Source organism: Erinaceus europaeus, chromosome 11, assembly GCF_950295315.1.
Source record: "Erinaceus europaeus chromosome 11, mEriEur2.1, whole genome shotgun sequence".
NCBI lineage: Eukaryota > Metazoa > Chordata > Mammalia > Eulipotyphla > Erinaceidae > Erinaceus > Erinaceus europaeus.
Genome location: NC_080172.1, coordinates 14,928,833 through 14,954,497, shown reverse-complemented (window position 1 = coordinate 14,954,497; position 25,665 = coordinate 14,928,833). Strand labels below are relative to the sequence as shown.

General features: G+C 40.5%; 1 protein-coding gene across 1 annotated transcript in view; it reads right to left on the bottom strand.

Annotated features, from left to right (window-relative positions):
* ADGRV1 (adhesion G protein-coupled receptor V1) overlaps positions 1–10,869 on the bottom strand; it is a 561,037-nt gene extending 550,168 nt beyond the window's left edge. The window contains exon 1 of the mRNA XM_016186350.2: positions 10,535–10,869. Coding sequence (XP_016041836.2) covers positions 10,535–10,784 — 250 coding nt within the window. The 5' untranslated portion in view covers positions 10,785–10,869. The remainder of the gene's footprint in view (positions 1–10,534) is intronic.
* Between the last annotated feature and the right edge of the window lie 14,796 nt (positions 10,870–25,665).

Below are 25,665 nucleotides of genomic sequence, written 5' to 3'. Positions count from 1 at the left end.
TCTAATGAACAAAGATGCAAAAATCATCAACAAAATTAGCAAGCTGAATTCAACACCACATTCAAAGAAGCACAGTCTAAACATCATCAAGTAAAATTTATTCCAGAGATGCATCAATTAGCATCCACAAATCAATCAATGTAAAACACTACATTAACAAAATGAAGGATAAAATCATATAATCATCTCAATGGATACAGATAAAGCACTTGATAAAATTCGACATCCACTCATGATAAAAATGCTAAACAAACTGATTTAAAGAGAATGTACTACTATTTAACACAGGTCACACAGCACCATGTTGACTAAGAAAAGCTGAAGGAATTTACTATAAATCAGAAATAAGACAAGGATGTCCACTTTTATTCAACACCAAAACCAAAGTATGGGTGTGTGGGGGTGAGTGGAAGATGTGATGAAGGAAAACACAATGAGATATTAAGAGACAATCAAATAGAATACTGAAAACATATATTCTAATGAGAAACTTTCAACTTCTAAACAGACATTTTTTTTTTAATAGTCAAAGAAGGGGCCTAGCCGAGCGCACCTGGTTGAGTGCACATGTTACAGTACACAAGGACTGGGGTTCAAGTTCCTGGTCCCCACCCAAAGGAGGAAAGCTTCACAAGTGGTGAAGCAGTGCTGCAGGTGTCTCTCTGTCTCTTTCTTTCTCTACCTACCACTCCCCTCTCAACTTCTCTGTCTCTCACCAATAATAATTTTTTTAAAAATAAAAAAAAATTGAATACGGACTCATTATTAAACAATACTATGAAATAACTGTTCATTTTGTTAGAAAGATACAATTGTGATTGTGTGAATAAAAGAAAAAAAAAATCTGCTTACATTATAGTGCCCAAGGACCCAGGTTCAAGCCCCTGGTCCCCATCTGCAGGGGGAAAGCTTCACAAGAGGTGAAGCAGGGCTGCAGGTCTCTGTCTCTCTCCCTCTCTGTCTCCCGCTCCACTCTCAATTTCTCTCGTCTCTAGCCAATAACAAAAAAATAAGTGAAAGTAAAAAAAAAAAAAAACACCTTTAGAAAAGGCTATGAAGAACATAATGGTTATGCAAAAAGGCTTTCACACCTGAGGCACCATAGATCCTAGGTTTAATCCCCGGCACTACCATGAGCCAGGACTAAGCAGTGCTCAATAAATAAATAAATAAACAAATAAATAAGTAAATAGCCAACAAGGGTGGTGGTGCCCCTTGTTGAGCATACACATTACAGTGCACAAGGACCCAGGTTCGAGCCCCTGGTTCCACACCCCCCCCAACTGCAGGGGGAAAGCTTTGCGAGTGGTGAAGCAGGGCTGCAGGTGTCTCTCCCCCTCTCTATCTCACATCCTTCCTTCTTGATTTCTGGTTGTGGGTGATCTCTCTATTTATGTGGATATTTAAAGGCTTTTATAATAAAACATTTACTGGCAATCCTGGTTGATTTTTATTAAGGGAATGAAGCTTTAATTTTAAAGGATTTTTAAGCTATTTTCTTTATTTATTAGATAGAGACAGAAATTGAGATGGGAGGGGGAAGATTGAGAGGCAAAGTGACAGAGAGACACCTGCAGCCCTGCTTCCCCACTCATGACACTTTCCCCCTGCAGGTAGGGACCAGGGACTTGAACCTGGGTCCTTGGGCATGGTAATGTGAGCACTTAACCAGGAGCGTCACCAGCTAGCCCTGGGAATGATGCTTTACAAAACTGTTGCCTCAGAGATACAATGTCACATATCCCCAAAATATGTGCTAATCCACCAGCCTCATCATCAAAGGGCCCTTACCATTCAATGAAAACATAGGGAGAAATCACTGTGACCTTTGAAGGCATCATATTGAGTGAGTCAAACCAGAAAGAAGCCCAATACCAGGAGTCAGGCGGTAGCTCAGCGGGTTAAGCGCAGATAGCACAAAGCACAGGAAGGCCAACACCAAATGATCTCAATTATAGGTGGGCTTTAAGAATAAAGGACAATAAGAGAGAATATAACGTGAAACTTGGACTGGGTGAGGTGGGTTGCACCAACACAAAGGTCTCTGGGAAAAAGGGGGAAGGGATGGGATGAAGGGACATTGGGGTCCCAGTGTGTCGGTCCTTTGCGTATCTTCTTTGGAGAAATATTTATATGCTTACCTTTTAATTTTAAATAAAAGTATTTTTTTATTGAGGTGAAGTTGTTTTCATATACTCTAGATAGTAGTCCTGGTCAGCCACACACATTTCAGTGCACAAGAACTCAGGTTCAAGTCCTCCGTCCCCACTCACGGGGGGAAAGCTTCACAACTGATGAAGCAGGGCTGCAAGCGTCTCTCTGTCTCCCTCTTTCTCTCCCTCTCTCCCTTCCTCTCAATTTCTGGGTGCCACTATCAAACAAAGATAATAAGAATGGGGGGGCAGGTGGTAGCACTACTGGTTGAGCACACATGTTACAATGCATAGGGACTCAGGTTCAAGTCCCCGGCCCCCACCTGCAGGGGGAAAGCTTTGCAAGTAGTGAAGCAAGGCTGCAGGTGTTTCTCTGTTTCTCTCCCTCTCTATCTCCCTCTTCCCTCTCAATTTCTGACTGTCCCTATCCAATAAATAAAGATAATTTTTAAAAAGAATTTTTTAATGGAATTATGCTTTTTGAAACAAGATGTGATTTGCTAAGTAAACTAAGTTTTAAAAAAAAATTTTTTTGGTGTAGTGCACCAAAGTAAAAGACTCTGGGGTGGGGGAGAGGTTCAAGTTCTGGAACTGATGTCAGAGAACCCAGAGGGGATTGAATTGTTATGGAGAAAACTGAGAAATGTTACACATGTACAAACTACTGTATTTCATTTTTGTTACTGCATTTTACTGTTGACTGTAAACCATTAATCCCCCAATAAAAAAAAATAATAATAAGGTGAAAGAAAATTACCAGATAGTTTCAATCATATGTGGACTATAAAGAACCAAGTGAAAAAAAAAAAGCAAATAAACTTCCAATAAACAACAAAACTAACTCTTTAACATTGTTGAAACACTGGTAGTTGCCTGAGAAAAATGGGCAGAAGATGAAAGGCTCCTCTGTGGAAGAATAAAAGGGCTCATTTTGGCAAGGTAGTAACACTAAACTTGTGGTGGTGTGTATATGATGGAGCCTATACAAACAGAGGCATAAAGCTGTACTCTCAAAGCCCTTTTTTACTGTAAATAAACAGTAAATTAATTAAAATGTTAATTAACAAATTTTACCCTAAGGAGATTATCAACAAAGTTTAAACTGGGGCCGGGCAGTGGCATACTCAGTTAAGTTCACATATTATCAGGCTCAAGGATCCAGGTTCAAGACCCCGATTCCCACCTGCAGGAGGTCTGCTTCACTAGTGCTGAAACAGACATTGTGCAGGTGTCTTTCTCTCCCTCTATCTCTCCGTCCCCTCTCCCATTCTCTCTCTAAATTTCTCTCTGTCCTACCTAATTTTTTAAAAAGTGAATATGTAATGTCACAATGAAAGAAATTTTTTTTCAACTGGTAGATCTGATAAAAGGACTACTATCTAGAATATATGAAAACGATTACACCTCAATAAAAACAAATAATCCAGAGGCTGGGCAGTAGCACACTGGGTTAAGTGCACATAGTGTGAAGCACAACGACGCCCGCAAGGATCCTGATTCCAGTCCCTGGCTCCCCATCTGCAGGGGGTCACTGCAAGCAGTGAAGCAGGTCTGCAGGTGTCTGTCTTTCTCTCCCCCTCTCTGTCTTCCCCTCCTCTCTCCATTTCTCTCTGTCCTATCCAACAACAACAGCAACAACAACAATGGAAAAAAGATGGCCTCCAGGAGCAGTGGATTCATAGTGCAGATACTCAGCCCCAGGGATAAACCTGGAGGCAAAAATAATAATAATCTTATTTAAACCAAAAGGTAAGCATATAAATATTTCTCCAAACAAGATATGCAAAGGAACAACTAAAGTATGAAACGGTGCTTAACACTACTATTACCTAAAGAAATGCAATGAGATATGACCTCACACCAACTAAGATGACTGGAATTAAAAAGACAGACTATAATAAGTATTGGTGAGGTTGTGAAGAAATTGGAACTCTCATATTTCTAGTGAGAACGTAAAATGGTATGACAACTTTGGAAACCAGTAGGCATTCCTCAAAAAAATAATAATAATAGTAAAGTTACTTACCATGTGATTCAGCAATGCTGTTTCTAGATATATTACTAAGAGAAGTGAAAACATGTTCACACAAAAACTATACACAAATAACCATAATAGAATATAGTAGTCAAGAAGCAGAAACAAGTCACCCATGAACTAATAAACGGTAGTGTAGATACTGTGTCATATTATGCAAACATTCCATATGATGAACTTTTAAGCATTCTGGTAAATAAAAGAAGGAAGAAACCAAAAACTATGTATTGTGAGATTCTATTTATGTTAAATGTTCAGAATGGCCATAACCATAGAGACAGGAAATAGATGACTGGTTACCAGGGCCTTGAAGAGATAAGGGAAGATTTGGAGACAGAGAGGAAAGGGAGAACACAGAGGAACACAGGGTCTGAAAAATTAATAAGTGCAGGATCTCTTTGAAATGATAAAAACACTTATAAGTAGTGGTTAATAGCTGCATCATTATATATCACAGGATCTATTACATATTGGCATATACTGTATATCATTACAAATAATATTAAATATCACTGAATTATCTACTTTAAAAAGACTTTTTCGTTAAGTGAATTGTATTTTTAATTCAATGCTCTTTCACCATCTATCCTTTCGTTCCTTCTTTCTCTGTTTCCCTTTTTCTTTTGATAAGAGACGGGGAGAGAGAGAGTGACACACAGAGAACACAGCACCAAAGCTTCCTTCAAGGTAGTGGGGGCAGAGCTCAAACCCAGGTCATGCACATGGCAAAGCAGAAGTCTATCAAGTGAGTTCTTCTGCCAAACCTCTAGTGCTCTCCAGTCAAGCTGTTCTAATGCACAACTAAGACCAGACACCTGGATCATTGTCATCTGTTGAAACAGGTCTGCAGATGTCTATCTTTCTCTCCCCCCTCTGTCTTCCCCTCCTCTCTCGATTTCTCTTATCCAACAATGACATCAATTACAACAATAATAATAACCACAAAGATTAAAAAAAAAAAAAGAAGAAGAACCAGGGCAACAAATGGGGGAAAAAATAGCCTCCAGGAGCAATGGCTTCAAGGTGCAAGCACCGAGCCCTAGCAATAACCCTGGAGGCAAAAAATTTCAATAAAATAAAATAAAATGAGTGGTCCAGAACTGGCACATAAAGCACTGGACTCACAAGCATGAGGTTCTGAGTTCAATCCCCAGCAGTGCATATATCAAAGTGATGTCTGGATTTTTCTCTCCTCTCTATCTCATTAATAAATGAATAAAATCTTTAAAAAATAAATAAATAAAATGAAATGAGTCTTTTCTCTCTTATACATGTTCTCCACAGAATTTTTCCAGTGAGCAAAGTCAATACACATACTTAAGAATTGTTGTTTCTTTGTTAACATTGAATCTTCTTAATACTACTATATATAATTCCTTTTTTAAATATATATATTTTTTTAATTTTTCTTTATTTTTAAGAGAGATGAAGAGAGAGAGAAACACACACAGAGAGAAACACCAGAGCACTGCGCAGCTCTGGCTTATGGTGGTGCGGGGGATTGAACCTGGGAATTGGGAGCCTCAGGCATGAGAGTCTGTTTGCATAACCACTATGCTGTCTCCCCTGCCCTATATATAATTCCTATTTATTGTGCATGTGGCATGTAGAAATAAACTATTGATAATTCCATGTGGCAGCTTTTTGAAGTTGCCTTTTATTTGAAGCTAGTCTATACCTTTCAGCCTCTGCCACATTTCAATAATGACTATCTAGTAATTACAATCACTCCCTTATTAGCTCTGGTATTTCATTTTCCTTGCCCTATGGTACCCTACCGTTGAAGGCAAGGAACTCTGTGTTGATTAGTTATTTAAGACCAGCAACAATAACTATGCTGGAGAGAAGGCTACTTGTAGAGGATTACATAAGAGCCAGAACTCAACAGCCTCAGACAGCAGCAAATTATAAACCCAAGGATTTCGGTGCATGTAACCAAATTGGCTAGTTGAAATGCTAATTGCCTTTCAGCAAAACTAAAGACAGACAGGGGACCTTGTGCTTCAGAGAATGAATTGCATTTTTACTCCACTTCTGCACTATTGTTTTGCTCAGAATCATTTGAAATCTATTCATAAAGGTAGCTCTTTCCCTAACCTTTAAAATGTGGGAAATTTACTTAGCTCCTACCAGTACCTCTGATGTACTGATGTGCCAAGACATGAACAGATGGTTGGATTTATGCCATCTTAAGCCCCTAATAAAGTAAAGAATAAAAAAAAAATCTATGCTCAGCTATACAGTACAAATCAAGAAAACGTGCCTAGGGAAAAGGAAGTTTGAATAACAAATTTATGAAATTAAAATAATAAAACAACATAAACATTGACATGAATATTTACTGTCATTACACTCAAATGCATATAGACAGAGACCCCTGACCTGCCTTTATACTTAATAATTCTGTAAGTATTTAAAATTCATTTAGGGACAATTATTTCAACCGCCTGTTCTACCCCCTTTATATGTAAGTGGATCTATTCGGGGTGTTCACAATCCTGAATAAATGAAAAAGAAATGTCCTATCAGCATAAGAGTCAGACTGACTTACGCCTGACTGCACCAGAAAGGGCCCCATGACCACCTGCCCAGCAGCTGAGGGAGGGCCTTGGTCTGGTACATTTTTAGTGTATAGTGTGTCACAGTGGAATCAGAAAACAGTCTTTGTATTACCACAACCTCCTGTATCCCAGCTCCACCCTTCCCCTCCTCAGCCACACCTCTGTCAGGGCAACAGAGCTCTGGTGCAGTGACTGCCTGTGTGGCCTACTAGCCTGGCATATTAGGGGAACCTCCACATATGTAAAGATACTTTCTGTGTCACCATTTTTGCCTTGTAAAGGGAAAAAAAAAAAAAAAGAGGGAGTCAAGCGGTAGTGCAGCGGGTTAAGCGCATGTGGCGCAAAGAGCAAGGACCGGCGTAAGGATCCCGGTTCAAGCCCCTGGCTCCCACCTGCAGGGGAGTCGCTTCACAGGCGGTGAAGCAGGTCTGCAGGTGTCTATCTTTCTCTCCCCCTCTCTGTCTTCCCTCCTCTCCCCATTTCTCTCTGTTCTATCCAACAATGACAACATCAATAACAACAACAATAATAACTACAACAAAACAACAAGGGCAACAAAAGGAAATAAATTTTTTTTAAAAAAAGGGAAAAAAAGAAGCAAGAATGTGTAGGGAAGTCAACTTTCTACATGAGAAAAAAAAAGTTCAGTTTATTAGTAGTATCCTCATCATTTTTTTTTAACACATAGCCTTACTTAAGATGAGAGCTGCCTGAAAAGCATAGGATACTAAGACAAAATGGTAAATGGTTTCAATAAATAATTCAGCTTTCAGCCTGATTCAACAGGAATAAAAGACAGATAGCTCTGTGACTGGTCACCAAAATCTTAGAACAAGAGAATTCCAGGCACTTTGTCTTAATTTCTGTACTGTCTGGATTTCCTATGTGACTTTCCATTCTCTTTACAATCAGAAATAAGTTATTTCCAAGTCAAAAAGAGGCACACAAAGAAAGAAGCACATTCTTAACTGTGTGTAATACTTAGCTGAGCAATTTTTTTTCCCACAAAATTTAGAAAAATGCCCATCCAAATTTCTCCACAGTAACACACATTATAACCAAACTAAATTCACCATCTAAGAAGCACAGTATGTTTTAGAGGCCTCTATGAATGTGTAGTTTGTCTCTCAGTGAAGTGAAAGCGGCGATGGCACATTGGGGTCCAATAAATGGGTAACAAGGTCATTAATTCAACACATTGATCACTTAGCTAAATCCTAAAGAAATCTGGAATACAGTTATTGTCCCCAAAGACTTTGCTTTCTAACTGGAGCAACCTTGTAATTTTCAGTAACAACAGATCCGTGTTCAAAAAAGAGTATAAGAAAACACTTGGGAGCTATGAGGAAGGATTTGGCTAAGTAGCAATAACTCAATCATTTAATGACCAAGCTGACCTTCAATATGGCTTTTATATCGTGTAGATTCATGATCAATAAAGAAAGTCACACATCTAAGGTAAGGAAAAAAATGTAGTTTCTTTGTGGTCACTCCAAGAGCACAATTCCTTCTATCTCAGTTTCATGTGCCAGTCGAATGAGAGTATTTTGTTGATGATTAAACATAAAATGACTCTATCAAAAATGTCCAGAAGAACTCCACACATAGAGTCGACACTGATTAAATGTGACATACCATCATCATTCAAAATAAGAATGTGAACTAATGGGTTTGTCAGCTAATTCTACCAAACACTTTTTCTTTGGGTGTAGCAATGGGAAAAGGCACCTCTAAGCAGACAGGCCTATCTAAAATCGTTTTTCTTAATACTGCCTATCTGCCATCCCACATTATTTCTAAGTTATTTTATTACCATAAAAGCATTTGTGCTTTGATGGGGAGAATACAGATCCAAGAAGGATGACAGAGGACCTAGTGGGGGTTGTTTTGGAAAACTATATGGAAAACTGGGAAATGTTATGCATGTACTTGTATTTACTGTCGAATGTAAAACATTAATTCCCCAATAAAGAAATTAAAAAATAAAAAAGCATTTGTGCTCTATGTACATCTCATCAACTTAAGATAATATCTGATAAGCATACAGTTATCACTATCATTGAAAAAAGTGATGACAGATCATTTCTATATCTGATAATGTCAAGACTCAAGAGTTATTAGCTACTTTATCTTCACCCAGTTACAGATTTATACTGAAGTCTAAAAGTATTTCAGTTTATAAGAACTTCAGCTTTTAATTTTCATTTTCCTAGGGTAGATCCTAAGAACACTTCAGAAAAATCCTTGCTCCAACTCTTAATTACTTGAGGGAATTGGGACGATTCACTTAAATTTTCCATGTTTGTCTCATATCTGTAATTGTGATAATGTTCAACTTATGGTGTTGTGATGTAAAATAAGATAATAAGGGTTTCAGGAGTCTCGCCAGACAGCTCAGGGATAGAAGACAGAATCTGTGTGAGCAGAGTCCCAGGTTCGATACCCAGCAGCAAATATGCAAGAGCTAAACAGTGTTCTGGTGTCACTGTCTCTTTTCAAATAAAAATAAGTATTTTTAAAGGGATTCTCAAAATTTGTTACATGCTAAACATTCTGAAGGATGACTGAAGTAAAACTGCAAAGACAGACTCCAGCTTTCTTAGTGCATGTTTTTGTCACTTCTTTCAAGAAATTATCATCTTAAAGTCTTCACTTTGCCACTGAAATAAATATTTTTAATCACCTAGCCCACTTGATTGAATTCCTTAACTTTACAAATAAAGAAAGTGAGGCCCAGAATGATAGATGAATGTCAAAAGCAATAGCAGAGTCAAGGCGTGATACTCAAGTCACATATCCTTAATACTTTCTTAGGATGCAAATCTGAGTAAACTGGGCAATCTCCTGCAGCCTAGAAAATAACCTAAAAATAAAATGGTCGTGTTGGTGTAAATCCTAACTAGGCTATTTTTTGTCTTTAACGTCTTTAGTCTATGGCCATACCACCCTGAACACGGCCAATCCCGTCTGATCTCAGAAGCGAAACAGGGTCCGGCCTGGTTTGTACTTGGATGGGAGACCGCATGGGAATACCGCGTGTAGGCTTCTGATGCCTGCCAGTGCAGCGCATTGCCCAGGTTCTTGTCTTTAATGTCTTTATTCTAATTCAATCTAGATCTTTTGATGAAGTGACACTCAAGGAGAAAAAGGCACTTTTAGTAGTTGAACATAATAATTTCATCAAGAATTTTTAAACAAGTCTGTTGAAATTGTTTTTTTTTTCAGCTTTATCCTAATTTTAAAGTAATTTTGTATCCTTAAGATTTGGTATCAGTACATTCTTTAAAAGTTTGCAGTTTGTAAAACACATTGCACACGGTTTTAAAAACGATTTGTGAAATGCAGAGTCGATTTTCAATAAAAGTCAACAGAATAAATTAATACTGCAACTTTAAAATTAGTTCTTCCAAGATAACTATTTCCAGAATTTATTAGTTTGGGAGGGTGGGAAATCTTTAAGACAGTTTAAGACATTTTTAAACTGAAGTTTTAAATACATAGTTTATTCTACAACTGCAATCGAATTCCAAACTCCCTGAATTCAATATAGTTCACAAAAAAAAAAAAAAAAAAACTCCGACATAGCGGTTATTTTGGAGACTAAGAGTCCTTCAATTAATCTAAACACTCTCATTCTAACTATCCAGAGTACTCCGTTCTTGGTTATTTTTCAAGCAAACTTTTTTTTTTTTAACTTAAAAGCTAAGGTCTGGGCTTTCAACAGGGGTGGGGGTGGGGGGTGGGGGGGAGAGAGAAACTTTTCTCTAAGTTCATGCACTGCTCACCTTTTTTTGAAATGGGGCAGCTTTGGGAAGAGCGCAGGACAGGAACTTCGCCGCCGCAACCAGCCGCAGCCCAGGGCAGAGCGAACGTGGACAGCCGGAGCCGGGGGCTGCCGCCTGCAGCGGCCAGAGCGCTCGGAGCCTCGGCGCGCCCCCGCCTCCCACCTCCAGCAACAGGTGCCTGGGGCCGGCGGCCACGCCGCCACGGATTCCGCAGCGCTCCGCTGCGGCACGGGGATGCTCCCAGCACCATAGCCCAGTCACAAGCCACCTGGACTGGGGGACACCCACATGCGCGCGGTCCCCGCCCGTCCTTCTGCACTCCCAAACCCCGCTTCTCTAAACCCTCAGGCCACTCTCCCGCTGCTGATTCTTTCCCTCGCAACCCGTCGACTAGGGGGACCCCCTCCTCGTCCCCCACCCCCACTTTGGCCCTCCCTCCGCTCCAATTGGATTCCTGATTCCGCAGGCTGCTCTCACCTGACCAGTGGGAGTGGGGGTGGCCGCCCAAAGCAACACGGCCAGATCTGCTCAGCGGGCAGCTAGGTCCACCGTCCAGCATCAGGAACACCCTGTCTTGGCCATCCGTAATGGATTCTTCCAGCAGGGAGGCCCCTGAAGCTGACCTGGCTGCACTCCGGAGCAAGGGAGTACAGCGCCAGCCCGCGCATCGCAATAAGATGGGCAGGCCACTATTTTCTGTCCCGCTACTTTGGTTAAACTTAGTTTGTTCCCTAGAGCAATGGAACCGCCCACACCTAAACTACCAGACACTACCCAGGGTACTCTGCTTTAACCAATTTTCTTTCCCAGAAAAGTTTTTTTTTTTTAAGTGAAACTTTAAAAAAAAAAAAAAAAATTTAAGCACTCGCTGAATCCTCTGCTCCATGAATATTGTGCTCAAGGACCTGAGTTCAAGCCCCTGATCCCCACTTGTAGAGGGGAAAGCTTCGTGAGTGGTGAAGTAGTGCTACAGGTGTCTCTATGTCTCTCTCCCTCTCTATCACCCCATTTCCTCTCGATTTCTGGCTATCTCTATCCGATAAATAAAGATAATAAAAACAATTTTTTTTAAATTTTTTTTAAAAAGAAAAACTACTACCCGATGGTTTCACTTGTGAAAATTATAGTGGGGAGAGGAACCCAGAATTCTGGAGGTGAGTGTAGTGTGGAACTATGCCCCTGTAATTTTATAATCTTGTAAATCATTACAAAATCACAAATAAAAATTATATTCTAAAAAAAAGCCTTACTTGTTTATTTAGATGTTTTTGTCTGGTCATAGGAATAAAAGTTCAATGAGGATAAGTTCGAAGTCTTCTTTCATTGATCTATAGATCTGAGAATAGGCTATAAGAGGGGGTCAGATGGTGGCATACCAGGTTAAGTGCACATAATACCAAGCACAAGGACCCATGCAAGGATCTGGGTTCAAGCCCTTGGTTCCCCACTTGCAGGGAAGTTGCTTTACAAGTGGTGAAGCAGGTCTCTAGGTGTCTATCTTTCTCCTCCCCTCTCTGTCTTTTCTCAGTTTCTCTCAGTCCTAGCCAATAAAACAGAAGAAGAAAAAAGAATGGCCACAAGAAGCAGTGGATTCATAGTGCTGACACTGAGTCCCAGCAATAACCCTGAAGCAAAAAAAAAAAGAATAGGTTATGAAATATAGCGGAAACTGACTAATCTGGAAAAAAGAAAGAAAGAAAGAAGAAGGGAAGGCAGTCCTGTAAAAAACCTGGAAGGGTATCACAAAAAAAAAAAAAATTAAGTATATATACATATCAAGAATCTACATCTTTGTATTTCATTGGCCAACCTTAGAAAATATGACTTGATTCTGTGTTAAAATACATTCATGTTTGGATCAGAAATATTTGAACTTCTTTCATCATTAGGAGCTTTAAAAGATTTTGGTTTTGGAGTCAGAAGATAGCTCAGCTGGTAGCCATGAATAAGGCCCTGGGTTCTATCTTTTTTTCTTTATTTCTTTGTTTATTTATTTATTCCCTTTTGTTGCCCTTGTTGTTTTATTGTTGTAGTTATTGATGTCGTCGTTGGATAGGACAGAGAGAAATGGAGAGGGGAGGGGAAGACAGAGCGGGGAGAGAAAGATAGACACCTGCAGACCTGCTTCACCGCCTGTGAAGCGACTCCCCTGCAGGTGGGGAGCTGGGGACTCAAACCGGGATCCTTAAGCCGGTCCTTGTGCTTTGCGCCACGTGCGCTTAACCTGCTGTGCTACCCGACTCCCGGGTTCTATCCTTAGAACCATGTAGGAGCATCACTGGCAGCAAAGTGGAAGCTCCGTGGCTAATGAAAAAGTATTTGTTTCTCCTTCTCTTCCTCCTTCTGTCTCTCCTTCTCTCTCTCCCTCTCTCTCCCTCTTTTCCTCTCTCTTCCTTTCTTTTCCTCTCTCCCCCTCTCTTTTCCTCTTTCTTTCTCTCTCCGTCTCTTCTCTCCCCCCCCTTCTTCATCTCCCCATCATCTTACAAAATAAGAATATAAGTTAGGGTTAGAGGGGTGAAGAGGGGAGAGAAGTGCAGTGATATCCCTCATGCCCAAAGCCCTGAGTTCATTCCTAACACCATTCTCTCTCTCTCTCCCTCTCCATCTCTTTCTCTCTCTCTCTCTCTGGACTTTGTCCTTCAAGTCATGCTTTGATAAAGAAAGAGGATAACTGGGCATCTGGAGGTGGGGAGTGGCACATGTCACTGAGCTAGAAGGGTGTTGAAAGGAAAGTTGAAAGTTCTAAAGGCAAAGTTGGCCTGACTCCCAGTTCCTCCAAATGCAGCGTTGATAGAGTGTTAAGTCTAACATGTTCCCTGTAGCAATTTTCTTCAAATTAATTCAACAACCCCAAACTTCATACAGTAAGTAGTTTCTTTAAACCCTATAAGAATACTGATGTCAGACAAGATTTCCTTTTTGCCCAATTCAGTCAGTCTTGCACACTAAGTAAGCCTTCTAAATCTCAAAATAAAAAATAAATAAATAAAAATTTGGGAGTCGGGTGGTAGCGGGTTAAGCACAGGTGGCGCTAAGCACAAGGACCAGTGTAAGGATCCCGGTTCGAGCCCCCAGCTCCCCACCTGCAGGGGAATTGCGGTGAAACTGGACTGCAGGTGTCTATCTTTCTCTCCCCTTCTTTGTCTTCCCCTCCTCTCTCCATTTCTCTCTGTCCTATCCAACAACAACAAGATCAACAACAACTACAACAATAAAACAACAAGGGCAACAAAAGGGAATGAATAAATAAATAAATAAATATAAAAAATAAATAAATAAAAATAAAAATTTATTTTAGATCAGCAAAAAGATCTAATCCTCATATTTGGCATTCTGAGTTAATATATATAAGCATGTATAAAAGGTATTTATAAATCCCTTATTCTTTAACAGAAATCTAGAATATTCCTTGTCCTAGGCCCTTACTTTTTATAGTCTTTTTTAAATTTTACTTCACAAAAGGGATCTTTACATGAAAGAGCAACATCAGAGCACCACTCTGGTACATGTCATACTGGGGACCAAACCGAGAGCCTCAAACATACAAGTCCCTTGCTAATTCCCAAGCTAAGCTATTTCTCCTGGCCTTCACAAATCTTGGGTTTCCCCAACCCCCATTGCTTGGTGATTGGTCAGTATTTTCATGACAACACCCATATGTCCAAATTCTGGCTAATATCTTGCTTCCTGTGACCTGAAATTCTGACCCATAATAGATTTGCTTTCAAATCCTCATTTTTCACCTTCAAAACATAAATATATAAATAAATAAGCATGCCAAATCTTCCCACAAAACAAACCCCCCCAACAACAACTTTCATGAACACACACACACCTACCAAATGGAACTTCTGGTCCCTTTGATGTGTGCATTGTATAAAGACAAAAATAAAATATACTTAATGGGCTGTCTTCCCTGCTCTCCTAAAGCTGGTGGCTGTCTTACACCACAACAAAAGAGACAATAAGTATCTGCCTCGGAAAGAAAGTTATCAACCACTGAGGTTAATCTCTTCCTCTAGGACTTTTAAAGATATGGACGTAATATTAGACAGTTGTCTACCTCACCCTTAAGCTAGGGGGAAGGAGACTCAGCCCTAAGTAGTTAGTTCAGTGAGGTGCTTCTGACTTTTCCTTCAAAAGAATGACTGAGAGACTAAAAGACATAGAAGAGAAAAGTATAGCAACTCATCTAGCAACTCAGATGTCTGGCCTATAGCTTTGATGATCTGTCCTAACCATACTTCTTCCTTTTTTTTTTTTTTCCCTCCAGTCACTGGGGCTCTGTGCCTGCACTATAAATCCACCACTTCTGGGGGCCTTTTTTTTCTCTTTTCTTTTCTTTTATTCAACAGGACAGAGATAAATTGAGAGGGGAGGGCAGTTAGAGAGAGAGAGAGAGGAAAAAAAGGTAGACACCTGCAGATCTGCTTCACCACTTGTGAAGTGACGCCCGCCTGAAGGTGGGGAACCGGGAGCTTGAACCAGGAAACTTTCCCAGGTCCTTGTGCTAAGTACTATGTGTGCTTAACTAAACCCTGCGTCTGAAAGGAAAGAGAACTGAAAACATATTGGTAGGACAGAGTGAAAGACTGAAAAGGCATAGCTTCAATGAGAACGAATTCAGAGCCTAGGGTGTGACAATTCCTTCCCATTGAGTCATCCCCCTGGCTTAGTTTATATTTTTATAAATATTGCAGTCATCCTTATTTTTATTGAATAGAGACAGAGAGAGGTCAAGAGGAAAAGGGGTGATACAGAAAAGAAGAAAAAGAAGAGATACACATGCACCACTACCTTACTGCTGGTGAAGCTTTCCTCTGGCAGGTAGAGACAGGCAGGGGCTTCACTCTGGGTCCTCGCGCTTGGTAATGTGTATGCTCAGCCAGGTGCATCATACCTGGCACCCTTATTTTACTTATTATTATTATTATTATTACCAGAGCACTGCTCAGCTCTGGCTTATGGTAGTGTGAAGGATTGAACCTGAGACTTTGGAGCCTCAGACATGAAAGTTTGTTTGTATAGCCATTATGCTATCTACCCCAACCCCCTTAATTTTATTGCATATTTTTCTTTTTAAAAATTTTTTAAAATATTTATTTATTCCCTTTTGTTGCCTTTGTTTATTGTTGTAGTTATTATTGTTGCTGTTAGAACATAGAGAGAAATGGAGAGAGAAGGGGAAGACAGAGAAGAGAAGAGAAAGACACCTGCAGACCTGATTCACTGCCTGTGAAGTGACTCTCCTGCAGGTGGGGACCCGGGGGCTCGAACCGGGATTCTCAAGCCTCACGCTGGTCCTTGTGCTTTGCGCCACATGTGCTTAACCCACTGCGCTACCACCTGACTCCCTATTTTTCCTTTTTAAATTGTTTTTGTTGTTTGATAGGACAGAGAGAAATTGAGAGGGGAGGGTTGTATACAGAGGGAGAGAAAAAGATAGATACCTGCAAACTTGCTTCACCACTGGTTAAGCATCCCTCCTTCAAGTGGAGAGTGAGGGCTTGAACCCAGGTCCTTGTGCACTGTAACCTATGCACTCAACCAGTTCCTTATTGTACATGTTAAGGAAAGGAGATAGGAAGAAAAAATAAGAGGAGAGAACCTCAATACAACTGCATATTTATATATGTAAATATATATATGTATATGTATAAATATACCTGTTCAAACACATACATCACTCACTAATACCAGACCCAAGAAAGCAGTCTATTTCAGTGGAAAGGCCCCAAGCAGAGGTGATTACGGAAAGTACTTCAAAAAAAAAACAACCTTTCAGGGAGCCCAGGCAGTAGTGCACTGGATTTAACACAAATAGCAGCAAATTACAAGGACTGGAGCAAGGATCCCGGTTTAAGTCCCCAGCTCCCCACCTGCGGGGGGGGGGGGGGGGGCTTCATAAGCAGTGAAGCAGGTCTGCAAGTGTCTCTCTTTCTCTCCCCCCTCTCTGTCTCCCCCCCTCCATTTCTCTCTGTCCTATCCAACAACAACAAAAAAAAGGGAATAATTTTTTTTAATAAAAAAAAAAAACTCTTATGGAAACAGACATGCAGCTGGAGAAGGAAGTTGTGCCCATAAGCACAGGGATTTGTTCTCTTAGCCTCCCTATTTCTTGGTATCAGAAGAGTTAGCTATGTCTTCTTGAAAAAGAACAAGAAAAAAGGAGCTATTCTAGAACCAAAATCACACTCCCTAACATATGGACACACTTCCTATTTCCATAACAAACCATCTCTCCATACCACTTCTGGTCCTTGAAGCCATTGGTCTAGCCAATAATGAGGAAAAGAAAGTTTTGGTTATTATCTGAGACTGGCATATATTCAGCTATGGAATGTTTACTACCCAGTAGGAAAGAATAATTGTCAGAACCCATAAAAAAGAGATGGGAGACAGTTATAGTGATTCATGTTCATGTTTGGAGTTTCTGTTTAAATCCATCGAGCTAAAACTCTTCAATAAATCAGTGAGGCCAGCATTTCTGAAATTGTGCACTGGATTTCAAGTACCTTATGCTTGCAAAGGGCAAACAAATATCTCAGCAATCAAACCATTTATGTGGGAAACATTCTCAGAAAGTTGCTAAGCATAGTAAAATATTAAAAGATAAGAGAGGTGGCTGGGGAGATAGTGTAATAGTTATGCAAAAAGACTTTCATGCCTGAGGCTCCAAAGTCCTAGGTTCAAACCCTAACACCACCATAAGCCAGAGCTAGACAGTACTCTACTAAAAGTAAAAAATAAGTTAAAAAAGAAAGATTCAGTCTGTGTTTTAAAAACTTCGAGACATACAATTAATTTTCCCCCTCTCATATTAATTATCTAGTGATTTATATGTCTACATTTTGCTAGGAGTGTACATAAACACCATTCCCACCACCAAAAGACAGTGACCCATCCCTCTCACCCACTCCCACCCCCACTGTCCCAGGAAGCTGCATGTCTACCCCTCACCACAGGGTTTTTTAATATATAGGATGTGTATTTGACATGCGGACTCTCTCAAAAGCCTAGACCAAGTAGATCAGAAGCAACCAATAGCACAGCTATATACAAGATACTGGGCACTGTACAGCAAACCCTAACAAAAGGACTTTTCAAAGTTAACCCAATTACCAAATAATGTGATGATAACATTAAACTATCCATTGTCTTTTTGAACCCTAAGACAGCAGGAATCTCACATCTCCACTATAGAGCCTCTACTTCCCCCAGTCCTTGAACCTTTGGATAGGGCCCACTTTCCCGTATGCCTCTCCCAATCCATATCAAATAACATTGCATCTGCCGATCGCAACCTAATCAATACAACGATTGCCACCTCAACATGCTTCAGCTCAGACTGTGTCCAGAGACTTCACGTGTGGAATGACAACCCTTCGGCTTCATTACTCGGTCACCAGGTTCCAGATGTCATCAGGATGCCGGCCAGGCTTCCCTGGACTGAAGACCCCACCAATGTGTCCTGGAGCTCCGCTTCCCCAGAGACCCACCCTACTAGGGAAAGAGAGAGGCAGACTAGCAGTATGGACCGACCAGTCAACGTCTGTGTTCAGCGGGGAAGCAATTACAGAAGCCAGACCTTCTACCTTCTGCAACCCACAACAACCCTGGGTCCATGCTCCCAGAGGGATAGAGAATGGGAAAGCTATCAGGGGAGGGGGTGGGATACAGAGATTGGGTGGTGGGAATGGTTAATTTATCCTTTCTTAAATTTCTGTTAATTTATCCTTTCTTAAATAAAAAATAAATTAAAAGAAAGAAAGAAAGAAAGAAAGAAAGAAATGTAAGAAAAGAAAGAATGTAGAGAGAGTACTGTTGGACTCAAGAGTTAGCACAGTATAAAGTGAATAAGTCGGGGGTTGGGCGGTGGCGCAGTGGGTTAAGCGCATGTGGAGCAAAGCACAAGGACCGGTTTAAGGATCCCGGTTCAAGCCCCCGGCTCCCCACCTGCAGGGGAGTCACTTCACGGGCTGTGAAGCAGGTCTGCAGGTGTCTGTCTTTCTCTCCCCCTTTCTGTCTACCCCTCCTCTCTCCATTTCTCTCTGTCCTATCCAACAACGAACAGCATCAACAGTGGCAATAATAATAACCACAAGGAGGCTACAACAACAAGGGCAACAAAAGGGGGAAAAAAATGGCCTCCAGGAGCGGTGGATTCATGGTGCAGGCACCGAGCCCAGCAATAACCCTGGAGAAGGAAAAAAAAAAAGTGAATAAGTCATTTGAACTCTTAAGCATTGGGCACTGAGTTCAATTACCAGATGATGATTCTCTCTCTCTTACTGCTCCCCCACCCCCTTCCCCCACACCCACCCACCCCTTTAACAAATAAGCAAATCTTTGGGGTTGGGGTCATAGTTTAATAGATATGCAAAAACACCTGAGGCTCCAAGGTTCAGTGCCAGGCATCATGGTAACACAATAATAAGTAAATAAATTAATGAAATATTGAACCTAAGAGATAGCATAATAGTTATGCAAAAAGACTTGCATACTGGAGCTCCAAGACTTCAGGTTCAATCCCTGGCACTACCATAAATTCTAGCTAAAGAAATAATTGAAAGATTTGAGGACAATCATAAATACATCAACTTCAATTTATTTAAGTTACTATTGCATAGCCTTACTCCATCATAGAACATTTTTGTTTTCCGTGTGATTTCTATGTGATTTCCACCACAATTCCTCAGGACGCATTTTGGAAAAGTCTGTTCTAATGAAACAGTCTAGCCTGCCTATGGTTCTAAAAATCAAAGTCAGATGAATGCCAATTTGGCAGTTAATGGAAAGAAATTTATTTCTTTGGGGTTTTGCATCCTTATGGTATGGGGATGTGTGGTCTTTGTCATCCCCTCCAGGGCTGTGGGAGTTGTGTAACTCTTGGCAGTGTCGTTTACATGGGAATCTGTGTGATGATACCCCCTGGAGTCATTCCGGCCATTGAAACCACATGAGAAAACATGTACTTTAGGAGGGAGTTGAAAAGCTGCAGAAGGTCTTGGCAAATTAAGAGACTTAAGTCTTTCTGGGGAGTGGGGGGTTGGGGGGGAGCAATGTCTCTATCACAAAATAATTTAAAGTTGGAAGCATGACATAACTGGAAGGCTATCAACTCCGTGGCTCTTGTGAGGGTTTTACACTCTTTGTACAACTTTTCTACTCCACTAAACTTTTTTTTTAATTTTATTTATTTATTCCCTTTTGTTGCCCTTGTTGTTTTATTGTTGTAGTTATTATTGTTGTTGTCGTCGTTGTTGGATAGGACAGAGAGAAATGGAGAAAGGAGGGGAAGACAGAGAGGAGGAGAGAAAGATAGACACCTGCAGACCTGCTTCACCGCCTGTGAAGCGACTCCCCTGCAGGTGGGGAGCCGGGGTTAGAACTGGGATCCTTATGCCGGTCCTTGTGCTTTGTGCCACCTGCGCTTAGCCCACTGCACTACAGCCCGACTCCCACTAAACTTCTATAGTTAAACTTTTGTATACAAAAATCAAATCTAGGGCTGGGGAAACAACATAATGGTTATGCAAAAGACTCTCCTGCCTTAGGCTCTGAAGTCCTAAGCTCAAACCCCAGCACCACCATAAACCAGAGCTGAGCAGTGCTCTGGTCTTTCTCTCTGTATCTTTCTGTCATTAAAATAAATAAAAATTAAAATAGATAGAATGAAGATTGTATTTTTAATACAATATAATAGCATAATGATTACACAAAAGACTTCTATATCTCACAGTCCCAGGCTCCAGGTTTAATATCCAGCATAACTGTAAACCAGAGTTGTGCAGTGCTCTGATTAAAAAAAACAAACGACAGAGTTCCTAGGATAATTGACAGATATACAACTGTGTGAGGAAGGAGCCAGGACAAAGGAAAATAGAAGAAAGCTGAGTCTACATAATCTCCAGTGGAAGATGACTGTACACTTCGAAATAAGACTGACACTGTGGGATCTCAAGCCCTGGTTGATTCTGGTTGGGCAAACTGTAGTAACTGGAAATTACTGCTCAAAAACCAATAAAGTGAACTAACTGGGAGAGTCTGAAGACCTCATAAGACTCATATTCTATTTTCCTGTCTTGCAAAATGTGTAAATTTTATCTAGACTGTTTAAGACTTACTTAGGGGTGAATCATTTGTCAAGATTTCTTATTGAATTTTCAAATCTGTATAATACGATGTGTCAGAAAGTTCCCGGCTAATGATTTGGTCCCAACTTAAGTACAAAGAGTAACTCCTTCTTAACTTCAGAAGGAGATTTGACAAAATAGCAGCAATCCTCACACATGTGAGACATATGTTTTACCACTGTACAGCATCCTCAGCCTTTTTAACTCATGACAACTTTGCTAAAAAAAAAAAAAAAGAAAGAAAAAGAAAAAAGAACAAGTTGTGATTTTTTTATGTACTACTGCATATACTTTGAATCTTTATCTTCCTAAATTAAAAATGTTGTTAGTGGGGGTTGGGCGGTGGCGCAGTGGGTTAAGCGCATGTGGCGCAAAGCGCAGGGACCGGCATAAGGATCCCGGTTCGAGCCCCTGGCTCCCCACCTGAAAGGGAGTCGCTTCACAGGCGGTGAAGCAGGTCCACAGGTGTCTATCTTTCTCTCCCCCTCTCTGTCTTCCCCTCCTCTCTCCATTTCTCTCTGTCCTATCCAAAAATGACAACATCAACAATGGCAATAATAATAACCACAACGAGGCTACAACAACAAGAGCAACAAAAAGGGGGGAAAAACTGGCCTCCAGGAGCGGTGGATTCATGGTGCAGGCACCGAGCCCAGCACTAACCCTGGAGGGGAAAAAAAATATGTTGTTAGTGAGAAAAATGTTCCTCAAGAAGTTCATAAAGCCTATATTGAGATATTGCAAGGCCAATGTCAGGTCCTGAGTAAGGATCCTGGTTGGAGCCCCCGGCTCCCCACCTGCAGGGGAGTCGCTTCACAGGCGGTGAAGCAGATCTGCAGGTGTCTATCTTTCTCTCCCCCTGTCTTCCTCTCCTCTCTCCATTTCTCTCTGTCCTAACAACGACGACATCAATAACAACAACAATAATAACTACAACAACAATAAAAAGTCAGCAAGGGCAACAAAAGGGAAAATAAATAAAAAATAATTTTTTAAAATTTTTCAGGGGGACAGGCAGTGGGGCACATAGTACTATGCTCAAGGAACTGAGTTCAAGCCCCTGCTCTTCACCTGCAAGGTCTTTCTTTCTCTCCCTCTCCATCTTCCCTTCCCTTTTCTCTGTCCTGTCAAATAAAAATAGAAAGAGAAAAGAAGAGAAGAGAAGAGAAGAGAAGAGAAGAGAAGAGAAGAGAAGAGAAGAGAAGAGAAGAGAAGAGAAGAGAAGAGGGAAAGGGAAGGGAAGGGGAAAGGGAAAGGGAAAGGGAAAGGGAAAGGAGAGGGACCATCAGAAACAGTGAATTTGTAGTGCTGGCACTGAGCCCCAGTGATAAACATAGAGGCAAAAAAAAAAAGGATTCTTTATATTTAAGATTATATCAGTGCAGGTAGGTTGAACCAATTTGCATACGCATCTATGACTTTTTTGGAAAAAAATCTTTATTTATTTGATAGAGACAAGGGAAAATTGAGAGGAAGGGGGAGAGACTTAGAGAGGGAGAGAGACAGAGAGATACCTGCAGCCCTGCTTAACCACTTTTGAAGCTTTTCCACTGCAGGTGGGGACCAAGAGCTTGAACCTGGGTCCTTGCACATTGTAATGTGTGCACTGTACCAGATGTGCCATCACCCAGCACCCCCCCCCCATTTCTTTCTTTTTTTTTCTTTTTTGCCCTGGCAACCCTAAAGCTCCAGATGATGCAGGTGATGGTGGTGCTAGGGACTGAACCAGGGCCTCTGGTGTCTCAGGCATGAGAAACATTTTATTTTATTTTATTTATTTTCCCTTTTTTGTTGTTGCCCTTGTTGTTTTTATCACTGTTGTGGTTATTATTGTTGTTATTGATGTCATTGTTGCTGGATAGGACAGAGAGAAATGGAGAGAGGAGGGGAAGACAGAGAGGGGGAGAGAAAGATAGACACCTGCAGACCTGCTTCACCACCTGTGAAGCGACTCCCCTGCAGGTGGGGAGCCGGGGGCTCCAACTGGGATCATTATGCCGGTCCTTGAATTTTGCGCCACATGCGCTTTACCCACTGCGCTACAGTCCGATCCCCATGAAAAACATTTTACATAACCTCTACACTATCTCTTCGCTATTTCTGTGACTCTTCCACAATTTACTTTTCTTATCAGCAAATCAAGATTCTTATAGTGCCACGTACATAGACATGTGTAGTGAGAGTGAAGTTTGGCAAATATTAAAATGATAGTAACAAAAACAACAAAAAATTTTAATGATTTTTTTCTCTAGCTATATATGTTTGTCTTGCTTTCTTTAATTTTTTGATAGAGACAAAAACTGAGAGGGAAGAGGGGATAAAGAGAAAGAAAGAACGAGAGACACCTGAAGTATAGCTTCACCACTTATGAAGCTTCCCCCCAGCTAGGTGGGATCTAGGAGCTTAAACTCAAGCCCTTGGACACCGTAACGTGTGTGTGTTGTACTAGATATGTCACCACCCGGCCCCTCTCGCTGTATTTTATATCCAGTTAAGAAAGTTTTACTTCTGGGAATCGGGCAGTAGCACCGTGGGTTAAACGCACCTGGCGCCAAGCAGAAGGACCAGCATAAGGATCCCAGGTGGAGTCCCCGGCTTCCCGCCTACAGGGGAGTCACTTCACAGGCCATGAAGCAGGTCTGCAGGTGTCTGTCTTTCTCTCTCCTTCTATGTCTTCCCCTCTACTCTCTATTTCTCTGTTCTATCCAACAACGACAACAATAACAACTACAACAATAAAGCAACAAGGGCAACAAAAGGAAATAAATAAATAAATATTTTTTGAAAAAGAAAGTTTTAATATGGGATGATCTCACTCTCAGGCCGAAGTTGAAAAACAAGATTAGAAAAGAAAACAGAAGTAGAACCTGAAATGGAATTGGCGTATTGCACCAAAGTAAAAGACTCTGGGGTGGGTGGGTGGGTGGGGAGAATACAGGTCCATGAAAGATGATGAATGACATAGTGGGGGTTGTATTGTTAAATGGGAATCTGGGGAATGTTATGCATGTACAAACTATTGTATTTACTGTTTAATGTAAAACATTAATTCCCCAATAAAGAAATAAATTATAAAAAAAGAAAGTTTTACTTCTGAGTTAATTAAATCAATATTAAAGACACTGCAGTGGCAATCATGAATAAGTAAATATACATACAAATTCATAATTTCTCTTTAAATTTTTAAATAACTTTTACTGTTTTAATATGTCCTTAATATATATTGATACATTTAAACTAATAAAGAAACTAATAAATAATAATTTAAACTAATAAAGAAATCCTATAAAAGATTTTATATGAAATTTCTTTTTTAATTTATTCATTTATAAAATGGAAACACTGACAAGACCATAGGATGAAAGGGGTACAATTCCCACCACCAGAGCTCCGTATCCCATCCCCTCCCCTGATAGCTTTCCTATTCTTTATCCCTCTGGGAGTATGGACCCAGGGTCATTATGGGATGCAGAAGGTGGAAGGTCTGGCTTCTGTAACTGCTTCCCCACTGAACATGGGCGTTGGCAGGTGGATCCATACTCCCATCCTGCCTCTCTCCAGGACATATTGGTGCGGTCATCTGTCCAAGGGAGTCCAGTTGGCATCATGGTAGCATCTGGAACCTGGTGACCGAGTAATGATGCTGAAGGGTTGACATTCCATGCCTGACTTCTCTGGAACATTCCGAAGTGAAGCATGCCGAGGTGGTATTCATTACAATGAATAGGTTGGGATCAGCCAATGCAGTATCAGTTGGTATGAATTGAGAGAAGCATGCTGGAAAGTGAGCCCCACCCTAGACATTCCAGGACTGGGGGAAATTTGGGCTTTATAGAGGAAGCAGGAGGTTCCTGCTGTCTTAGGGTTTAAGAAGGCACTAGATAGTTATTGCTATAATCAAATTATTTGGCAATTGGGTTGACTTTGAAAATCCCATGGTTAGGATTTGCTGTATCATTATATGAAATTTCTAACTGTCTCTATCAAATGACTAACAAAATCAACTAACAGCCATGTATGCAGATTACTTTCTAACATGCTTTCACCTTCTTAAACATCTAAGCACACACAGTAGTAAAAGTTAATTATATTCAATACTTACTGTGTTTTATTTTCATTGTGGCCACAGATACTCATTTGTTCTACTATTTAGCAAAGAGTGAATTAAATATAACTTTATATTTTGTGGAAATCTGTTTCCTCAAAACATCTATTTATGGGACTTAGAGAAAAATGCTACCTGATTTGTTTTTTTTTTTTAGATTAACAAGAGGTTTGATTTTTTGATAAGAAGCATGTCTCAGTTTTCCTCATTTTAAAATTAATTTCCTGAATAAACCAGATGAGTGTCTATGGAATTTTAATCCTTTCCGAGGAGCTAATTAAATCTTTTTTTTTTTTCCTAGCTGCCTCTGTTTAGCCACGCTGTGTGTGGCACTTCCCATGGTCTGTCATTCTGCTTTAATGGCAAAAAGAGGAAACCAGCGAAGCTCAGTAAACCACATTGCATATCAAAATGTCACCATGGCAGCATTTGTCCACTTGTCGGAGCCCCTCTGAAATGACTCGCCCATTCATTTTGTTGAATCAATATTGAAGCTTTTGAGGTTTATTACTTGAAGTTTGGGAGTAGGCAAAGCAAACAAATCCTTCATTCCTAACATCAAGTTCTAGTTGGACCAAAACAAGGTTTCTGTCTAAGGACAGATTATAAGATTTCCATTCCTTATGCAATTATCTTGTGATATGCTTGTATTTACATGCCTAGTAACATAGTGAAAACAAGATTTTTTACTAGTTTCCAGATATAGTTTGTGGGCTGTTGTAAACTGATCAAATGCTGCATTGAAGTAACTAATTTCCTGAGAGGTAGGGAAGGCAAGATGTAGATCTTTGGGGGGGGGGGGAACACTTTAAATCTTTTTTTTTTTTTTCTGCTTTGTGTTTCTACTTCTTTTTTTTTTTTTTTTACATGCATAACATTCCCCAGATTCC